The sequence below is a fragment of the Drosophila mauritiana genome, chromosome 3L (genome assembly GCF_004382145.1).
Source record: "Drosophila mauritiana strain mau12 chromosome 3L, ASM438214v1, whole genome shotgun sequence".
In the NCBI taxonomy this organism is placed as follows: Eukaryota; Metazoa; Arthropoda; class Insecta; order Diptera; family Drosophilidae; genus Drosophila; species Drosophila mauritiana.
Window position 1 is genome coordinate 17,992,184 of NC_046669.1, and position 10,486 is coordinate 18,002,669.

General features: G+C 37.5%; 1 protein-coding gene across 1 annotated transcript; it reads right to left on the minus strand.

The window, feature by feature from the left end:
• Positions 1-6,599: 6,599 nt before the first annotated feature.
• LOC117140658 lies at positions 6,600-6,837 on the minus strand. Its single transcript, XM_033303702.1, has one exon. It carries the CDS (start codon positions 6,821-6,823, stop codon positions 6,668-6,670), a length of 156 nt encoding a protein of 51 aa, XP_033159593.1. The 5' UTR covers positions 6,824-6,837; the 3' UTR covers positions 6,600-6,667.
• Positions 6,838-10,486: the final 3,649 nt, after the last annotated feature.

Genomic DNA, 10,486 nt, shown 5'->3' on the forward strand with positions numbered 1-10,486 from the left:
AATAAAAATTCACGCCCTGACTATTATAATTTAAAATTTTTTTAAATTCGTTTGTTAAGATCGCCGCTCAAATTAGCTACCGTTTACATATTTATATTTATGTTAATAATTAATTATACTTGAAATATTTTAATGTTTAACATTAAAACATTTCCATGTTCCCCAATTAAGTTATTTTTCTAACTATTGATTTTTTATATATTTTATTATTCTAGTGTCTTTGGTAGCCAGTGTCATGTAGCCACGACATCTATAACGTCCACTTAAAAAATTATCAATAAAAATTTGATAAATGTTTTGATATTTTTTTATTTATTGTTCATTTTAACTTATTTTATCGATTTGGTGCGAGCATGTGTTTCCTTTAGCACTCCTACGCGCCTATGCTTCTTCTCTCGCTGTATCCTTTCGTTTTCGTGCTTTTCCTCCCCTTCGTGCATTGCGTGCTTTAACGCGCTTCCAATACGAAATTTGAACTGGCCATACCCAACACTCACAGGCGGAAGGAACATAATCACAGTTAATAGCTGACATATTACACATCAAATAAATACCATATGAAGCTCTCCTTTTCTTTTTGTTCGATTAGTTTAAGCAGTGTAAATTTATGTCTAAAGGAGGTCTCACCGCGCAGTTGTAATCCAAAAAAGCCCCCGTGCAAATCCGCGCCGAAAGTTTGTGCCAAGCCAAAAGTTTGTGCCAAGCGAAAAGCTCGTGCCAAGCCAAAAGTTTGTGCCGAACTGGTAAGTACTTACTTTTTAAATGAACATTAATTTATTATTTTCCTAGGGGCCTTTATTTTGTGTATTGATAGTCTTTTACTGGGTAACTAGATATCACACTTCTGACCAGTATTGAACTTCGCAACTTATTGCCCATCGTTATTCATTTCGTTGCTGCAGCCCTGGTCTTGCGTTACGCGATATTTCGTTACGTTGCGATATAAATGCATATGATACGTAATGATAATTCAAAAAGTTTTTGTAGGTATTGAGGTACGTTAAAAAATGAATACCACCCAAAAATTTTTAACGCCTGCATTTTTGGAAAGTGGTTTGATTTTCTTTGTTTTATGGTTCATCTTGCCAATTTATACCGGTATACCAAAAGCACTTTGACCACGCCTTTTCTAACGCCTTCACTTTGGAACAATTTTGTAATTTTTTCACATTCCCACTTCCACTAGCTGAGTAAGGGGTATATGATAGTCGGGGAACTCGACTATAGCATTCACTCTTGTTATATTTCATGTCAGCAATAAGAGATTAATTAAATCAATTTTCTAGAGTTCAGTTAAAGTACATTACACTACTTAGTGGCCCTTTACAATTTGAAAACAAAGACAAACATCTCTTATGAATATTACTTAAAATTAAATATTATTAATACTGCAAATTTAAAACAGTACAATTAAATACATCTTTATAATTTGAAGCGTAAGAGGGTACGGTTTTTATATTAAGTGTAATTATTTTGCTTCCTATATTTTTTTCATTTCGGAATTAGCTGTGAAATAACGTTTGAACTATAAGTTGATTTTAGTTCTTTTTTAAAAGTTTCACGTTGGTTTAATTTCAAAAAACGGGTGCACTTGTTACATTTGTATGTTTACATAACAATTTTACCACAAAATAAATTGTAAAAATCAAAACAAACACATGTGCAACGACCGTCACCATAAACCATACCGTTTGGCTTTCGATTTCAATATTTGGTGACATGATGGGTAACATATCATGGGAAAAGCACAATTTGCTTATGTTTGTTCGGAGTGCCGCAGTGACAGGCGTTTGTTGCGCGAATATATGCGAATGCATTTAAAATGATTTTTGCGATTTTATTGCGGAATTTGTTGCACGTTTTCGATGGATGTTGGTGTGGCTTGCGGCGGAACTCTGGCCAGTTTGACATGGTTTCTGGCCAAAACCGAAACCAGATCGCATCAGAACAGGACAGGCGACACGAGTTGGTGAGCTAAGAGGTCTGGCATGGTCGTCATGGCAACATAACTTTGTGTTGATTTATGCGATTTTAACTTGCCAGGTGGCAAATGTATTTCATTAATTATACCTAGTTGTTTGATGACGTTTTGAAAATTATTTAGCGTTATATATAATACATTTTTACATAACTTTCTGGTCAAATATTTAGAACTTCAAGGCTGCCGTATTATTAATACATTTTTACTACATTGAGGGCTATATTTTTAAGTGATATGAAAATTTCAAAAATATTTTTTAGTTGAATCTTGTTGTTTTACCATGCAAGCCATGTACTGAACCCCAAGTAATAGGTTTGCTGTCTTCCGATAAAACCGCTACAGCCACTGAGAAGGTCACTTAACTTGGTTAATTTATGGGCCAACTTGCCGCAAATCATTCAATTGGCTGCCTCATCTCAGACCTGATGAACAGAAACAAAAACAGGCGCCAGCATAAATATTCATACTAGCGTGTTATCCCGAAGGCTCATTCAAGCCGGTAAATCCTTGTCATTGTCCTCGTATCGTGGCTGATTTTCACGCACACATGAGCACATAGAGAGCACAAATGATCAGAGCATTGTCATCATCATCATTTCCCTCATAATCAGCATTACCATTATTATCAGTGGTATTCACGGCAAGCACACAGAACACATGCATATTTACAGTCAAAATTTGTGATTTTAGAAACACTGTCTACACCATGGCCGAACTTATAGATACTCGAAGCGTAAGTTATTTGAAGTTATTCAAGGTTTTGCGTGCCAGCGGAATGACAACTGTGGAGTCATCATTTATTTCATGCACCTGCCGCTAGTTTTTGTCATGTAAATATCGCGCATCAAGTGTCTTTCGTTACTTTTTCAGTCGTAAAAAAACATGCACATACAGACAGCAGACATATGATAAATGGATTTTCCGCCCCACGAACTTTGGTTGTCGCATGCAGGACTAGGCTGCCTTTTCTCTTTTCTCGTTCGCTTTCTTCATTTAAAGATGCCGAACGAAAGTTGAACGCTTTTATGCACGCATACGGGGCGTATACGCATTCAAAACTCAAATATCTGTGCATAAGCATATTTTATGTCCTCGGTTCTTTTGGGCAGAGAATTCGTCATAAGTTTAATGGCATCGCCGGATGATAAATAACACTAGAGTTGATTCAGCAAATTTTAATATGCATAAACATTGTTTTTAAAATAGCCTATTTATTGCCCTAAGTTGGGAAAAATGTATATTGAGCATATAGAGCTCCAAAATGTTAATGAGTACGATACTGTGATACTACGTTCGCTTTTGAATTAAGTTGGATATTAGATTAATTGTTCTGCGCTCGGAATTTCAGAGTACTTACCATTAAAAGTGCAGTTTAAGCAAATTAAATATTTAACAAAGCGTGAATGGATCAATTAACTGAATTTCCGAAGTGAGGCAAATACCGAAATGCTGTTTGCATTTCATTTATATGTTTTTTGCACAGTTTAATTAATTTTTAATGTTGCGCAAAGACAACAAAGAAAAATCAAACTGAAATTGTCGATTTATGGCTATTGTTGCAGGGAGCGAAACCCGCAAAGGATTCACGACGTGTCCTGGTAAAACTGGGTGCTCTAGTGGGTGTATCTATGAAATGAATTTCCAACAAGGCCTAACACGAGTCTGCCATTAAAATGATTGAGCCGCAAACCAAAGAATCCACAACAAACATCCGCCCAAATTGCCAAGTAAACGGATTAAATTTCCGATTTCCGATATGAAAAGCAAAAAATTGAATAAGAATTTGCAAAAGCTTTCGGATGCTCTTCAGACTTTGTATAATCTATTGGGAAAGTCGGACAAATTATTTCAAAAATGTCTTATACAGAAGGAACAACTTATCCATAGTAATTTACTGTACTTTTTTTAAGTTACCGGCTTTTTAATTTCCCAAACTGTTCTCACAGTGCCGAAGCTTAACCTCATCGTCTTACGGTGGTGTGCCTTTGGTAAGGGTATAATTATAAGGAATAAGGACCGAAAGATTGCGTAATCAATTTAAGCGCTTGAAATATCAACAAGGACTCGAGAACCGTTGGCAAGTCACGTTGTTTGATATCTGCCGACACACGGCGAGGCTCCTTGATATGTGCTCTTGTCACAGGGAAAACTTTGCGGCAGGTTCACAGCCCAAATATTTGCTTGGAAAAGTTGCAAGCTTGAGGGAAGAGAGGCAAATGTGTGGTAAAAAGAACATATTTTTGTGGCTTAACTCAAAAAATATATATATTTGTGGCTTAGAACATCCACAAAGGCGCGAAGGATGTAAAATTTGAAGGATGAGGAACACTAGGAGAAGTAGGTACTTGACCTCGACTGAACTCACTTCACCAATCAACGTCACTTCAGATGAAAAACGACTGTGCCTTGTATAAAGGTTTCGATTTTGGTGCACATTTTTTCAATAAATTTAAATTTAATTTGAAGAAAATATGAATTTTTTAATAGGCCATGTGTGTACATTATAAATTTGATTAAAACCAAAGAATTCTTGTTAAGAAGCAGCTGACAACAAGTTGGTAAATTTTTCCATTCTCTGACCAGAGGCTGAATACTTAAATGTATCAGAACCACAGTCAAGCCACAACAAGTTCTAGTTTGTGCACTCGACAGCTTTTAAATTAAAAACACAATATTTAATGCATTTTATGTTTGAGCTAGATAAATAAATGCCCCCTATAATAAATGTTAAAATATGCCTCAGATTATAGTGAGCTTTTAGTACGACATTTACATTTTCTTCAGGGGTTTTAACACTAGCAGCTCTCATCAACACTTTATTAACTTAAATTCTATTTAAAACCGAGACTGGTTGACCGGATTACCTTAATTCAGCGAATCTCCACCAGATAAGCATCCTCGCATCATCATAATCAGGCAACTTGTATCGAGGGCATCAGCATTATTAGCCCCGCCATCGCCGACAACAAAGTGATAAACTGCTCGACATCGAGGCATCAGGGAGTCAATTATATAATGATGCGTCGATATCGAACTACTTGGTGGCTGTTGCCTCGCCTCTTTCGCCTGACAAGCTCGTTAAAATTTATGCTTTGTTTGTATTTCAGGAAAATGGTAGTCCAGGATGCTCCTCGCATGACGCACTCATTTGTGACGTAGTCCACAGGACTCGACAGGATGCAAGGGGATAGAACCAACTATTATTCTGCCCCAGTTGGTTGTGACAGGCAGCAACTGTCACAATAGCTGCCAATGTTTGGACATTTGTCGATGACCATAAAACAGAAGCTTAAATATTGGATCGTTTTTCGAAAGGGGACATTATGGGCGGCACTTGAGGTTGATGAATAGGGCAGAGAATATTTATTGGCATAAGCGATAAGATTAGTCCAGTCGAGTAAAATAATTTTAAAACTAAGAAGTGAGATTGAACATTTTTTTATTAAGTAATAACAAAGTTTCAATTACGTTTGTATTAACACAGCCATATTCGAGCGCAATACAATTTATTTTTATTAGCTCTTTGCCTTAATTGTGAGCCATAAATGATAATTGGTTCATTGACGATGATAATTAAATTACATGAATAATTCGGTTAACTCTGCATATGGCAAAATGGAACAACAGGCAAATGTATTTAATTGAGGTATACTTGGCAATTAAAATAATGTTTTTACAAAAGCAAATTAGAAATTAAACCAAAATTCAAAGTGGGAACACCAAAGCATTTCGAAATAAATTGATTTTCGATGGCAATCTGCAAGCTTAACTCAAATTAAATGGAAAGTAAATATGGGCTACTGAATTAAACGTAAAAGCGTAACAAATAATAAAGCTGGAAAATTTCATTCAGTCAGTAAATATAATTTTTATGCCAGCGGCACACGGAAAAAACGTTTTATTCGCTGTCCAAAGATTCCCCGCATATATTAGTAAATATTTGAAATTAAATCAGTGTTTGTCGGCCAGTTAACCGATTGAGTGCAATCCAGAGCCCGCATTAAAATGCAATAAATCTGCCTCGAGCAGGCTTTAACTTTCCTGATGAGAGGCCCCATCAGGCTGTCTTTTCCGGGCTCGAGTTCCCAGTTGCGAGCACAGGACCCCCTCTCACAGGCAGGAGCCAGTGGAATCCTGCACATGTTTACATGACGTTGGCCTGACTGCAGTCGCGGCTGCATGCAAAATTAATAAGCCATAACAAGTTGGTTTATGCCGCGGCTTCCTGGGACTGGGAAACCGTTCATCTTAGGGGCGAATTAATTAACGAGCAGTGAAAGAGGCATAAAGTTGTGCATTCAAGAAAGCTCTTCCACGTCCTTGGCAACGTTTCCTCGCAGCCATGGTGTGGATGAAGAAGCTGCTGAAGGTCGTTGAAATAATGTCCCATTGAGCTTACCAATTTATTCATAATGAGAAATCTGGTTATTTTCTGAACACAGTTAATACGCATATAAATCGATGGTACTAAGAAGTAAGAAGTATTGTAAATGATCTTCTTCTTAAACATCTCCCAAAGAGAAGAATTACCATTAATGTAATATCCACTCACTTTAGCTGTTTAATGGGTACATTCCATTCCTGCACCCTCTTTTCCCGATCACTTAAACACCGAGTATTTATTTCTGGTAAATTTATTACGTTAATTTTGCATTTCTTTAGGCATAGAACACTTTGGAAAGGTTCCTAGTACGGCAGACAAGTGTGCCGGGCGTAATTGTAGTAGCGGCGGGGACCACAAGCCTTGTCCTCCGCGGTTTCCTGGCGCGTTGCTATCTGTGCACCCACAGAGCTGAGGGCCAGGCCCAGGAAGACTATCAAGAAACTATGGAATACGTTCATCTTGTCGAGTAGCGCTGAATGATTGGCTGTGGCAGTCAGTCAGCTATTTATACCCGACTGCACGTTGCAATTAATATGGATGCTACGTGACACGGCGTTAAGCTTGCCATTTAAGTTTTTCCGGCATTTAAATCCCATCACTTACGTAAGCTTTTCGCTCTAGTTTCACATTTCGCCGCTGACCCTATCTGTTGCGATGGCTCACTCGGCGTATGCTTGATGGCAAATTGGATGCGTAAACAAGCGAAATGAGCAGTCCACGGACACACATTCCCCATCTTCCCACCCGCCTCTCTTCAGATCTCTTCAGTCTTTCTAGCCGCTTTAAATTAGATTTCTGTTTGAACTTGCCAAGGGAATTGAGTTCCCTACATCAACTGTAATACTCCTCACTTACTTATTTAATCACTTGCACTTCGCACATCGAAGGAAATTCAATACGCACTTTTCAACGACTGTGTTCTCAAGTGTAACTTAATCTGCTTTAGCAAATTAGCACAAATTTTAAGGATTGAGATGCAGTAAGTAAGCCGGCACTTTAGCTTGGCATCGATTTTATTACATTACAAATGGGATTTGCAAAGTTAGTTTTGTTAATAACTCATTTAACTAAGATCCAATTTACACTGCCTTGGTTTAATGTGTTTTAGTGCGTTTAGTGTTTTGAGCTAGCTAAAATGAATGAAGACACTTTAGAAGACTTATAATATGTGTTTCAATAATAATAACTGTTGAAAAGTTGCATCAATAATTCTCAGTTTTTAAGCGATACATTTTTAAAAGATGCCATTCACCCAACGAAAATTTTAAAAAATTGGTCCACTGATAAATCCCTTTCTTAAGCTTTTAAAAATTACTTCTTTAGCTTGGCAGTGCCATTGAAGTTTTTCACCGTTTTGCCAAGCTTTTTGGTTGCAACTCTTTTTCCCCCGTTGGTAAGTATTTAAAATTTAAAAATTCAATTTGAAATTACGAACGCTTCCTTTCGAGCTCCTCCCGCAACCACTTCAACCGATTTTTCTTGCGTTTCCCAATGAATACTTAATATCCCTCTTTTCGGATAGAAAGCAAAAGCCGAAAAGGAAAATCCGAAAAATCGGTGAAACTCGAGTGACGAATGCTGCCCGGAGCTTACATGGAGACATAATTACGCAGAAAGTCGGACTTGAGTAGGGCATATGGGTCGCCCGAATGTGGGCCATTATGTGTAAGCTGATAGCTTTATGCCCTGGAATTGCAAAAAAAAGAACTTAATTTTTGAGTGAACAACTTAAACTTCATCGGATCAAACAATTTTTGTTCGTGGCGAACTTTTAGGAGCTCCTCCGACTCGAATTTAATTAATTACACGAAAAATGCAGAGGGAGGAAGCCACCGGTAGTTGCTTTATTTCGGCACGTGATAAATTAATTTAAGCCAGCTCTCCAAAGCAGTTCGTGTAATGTTTTTGCATACACATCGCCAGGCGACTTCAGGTGGCATAAAACTGGATCATTTGGTGTGCGGGTCCCGGGGGCAGGTAGTGGACCCCCGAAGAGGTTTAGGTTATCGAATTGGGCGTGGCATCAACTTAATTACGCTACGCACGGCAGCTAATTGAGTTCGTAGCCCAGCGAAAAATAAAACGCCATTAGTCTTGACATTGGTACTCAGTTTCGCTTTTCGCTCGGCGATTACACGCCATTTCCATGGTCTCACTGTGGAATAAATATGAAATACTATGAATTTAAGAAATTAACTCAATGTAAACATGAATGTAAGGAATGCATTTATTTAAGTTATACAAGAGCATACAATTGTTATCTACGAATGTGTGATAGTTAAAGCAACCAAAACCTTTGCTAGATTTTGTATATTAAGGTTACTTTCGTCACCAATTCCTTGCCCCCTTAATAAATTGTTTATAGCAAATTTAGTTTACGCATAAGTTGTATGTAAGCTTTATTTTTTCCATCATAAAATTTCTACTGGAAATTCAATTTGTTTTGGGTGAACCAAATTTCTAACAAAAATCAATGATTTTATTCTGGCAAAACCCTAAATTATTCATTTTTGTTCTTCCAGGAAATCGAATAGGATGTTGATGTCTATTGTCCCAAAATCAGTTTCTCAGTGCCCAATTTTTGTACTGCGAATAATTGTTTGCAAAAAGGCATCCTTTCCAGGAGATGGGGTACTTTAACCCAGGGGAGAGACCTCGACTTTAGATTTGAACCAAGGGAACCGAATCGAACCCATTTCACGATCTCCTTTCATCTGCACACTTGACAGCTCAATTTACTCAGCGCCGCTCGCCTATTTTCGCAGTAATTATAACTTGGCTGTAATCTGCGTATTAATCTCAGTTTTCGTGGGGCCAGGAGACAATGAGGGCTTTTTCGGTTCTCGACTCAGTTTTCAATTTTTTTTTCGCATTTTAACATGGAACAAATGCCAGCGAATTTATTTTGTTTATTGTTGCTGATGTTTTGCCGCTTTTCGCAGGCTGCTTTTGTATAATTTAGCGCTTGGCACGAAATATTATTAATTAGTCTAGACGAGCACGAGACAAAAGGCACACAACCCCTTGCTAAGAAAGCCTTAATGAGCATTAGAACTAAATACATAGTTGTGGAGATTGGCTGTTAAACTGACCCTTATCTTTAAAGTTTTTACAGACTTAGCACACTGCATTATTAGGAAAATTACTATACAAATAGTAAACCCATAAATCCCGTATTCCAATTATACAATCGGCACACAAATGTAAATCTTAAGTTAGGCCATTGCTAATTTATAGTTATGTAAAATGCACATTGCACACTAAAAACTTATTGTATGCATCTGCATGCACAATTTAAGTATTTAAATATTTGTGGCCACGTACAACATAAAATAAATTAGTGGGTATTAATGCGGCGAGAGTAGACACCAGATAACTCACATATTGGCCTCGCACGAGGTGAAATCAAGTCACACAAGCATTTTCCATGCAAAGTGTCGGCAGTTCAAGGACTTAACCCATTGGACAAGTACTTAATTAGTCGCCGAGGACTCGAAGTGGCGGTTATTTCCTTGGCGTGGCGTCCTCCCAACTTGGCTGCATGCCACTTTAAGTTAATTCTGTCAGGTTCAGGGATCCGAACTCGAATGTCGGCCTGACATTTGATTGCAGACTGCACCCATGTAGCTTGACAACTGCAGTGCCAGCCAACAGGACTCGCAAGTCCTTCGACTTGAAAAAAGTCTTTTAAAGTCAGGCATAACTTTGGTTTTCTACAATAATAGAATAATATGTACCACTTATACTATCTATATTCTTTTTAAGGTTGTTTTTATTTTGCAATGGGTATTTCAGATTCGTCCAACTTCTGGCCACAAACTTCTTGCGGAGTTTTTTTTTATTCAGCGGCGAATTTGATCTTAAGATCTAAGAATCTAAGAATCTTTTGAAAGCTAAATGAATAAGAAAAATTGTATTCTTAAAATTCGTTGTATAACGAAAATCTCACTATAACTCGCACTTTCTGAGTACCGTGTACTTAATAGTCTACAAACTCGACTAAAGCGTTCTTTCATTTTATAAAATACATTAGAAGTGTCTATCGGACCCAAACATTTTGGCCTGACAAACATTCCGACTGAATAAGGAGCCATACCTTTGTTTTCAAAGGGGTCCACACA

Excerpts from the sequence above, each read along its gene's own strand:
- LOC117140658 (XM_033303702.1), bottom strand. The coding sequence starts at position 6,823 with ATGAACGTATTCCATAGTTTCTTGATAGTCTTCCTGGGCCTGGCCCTC.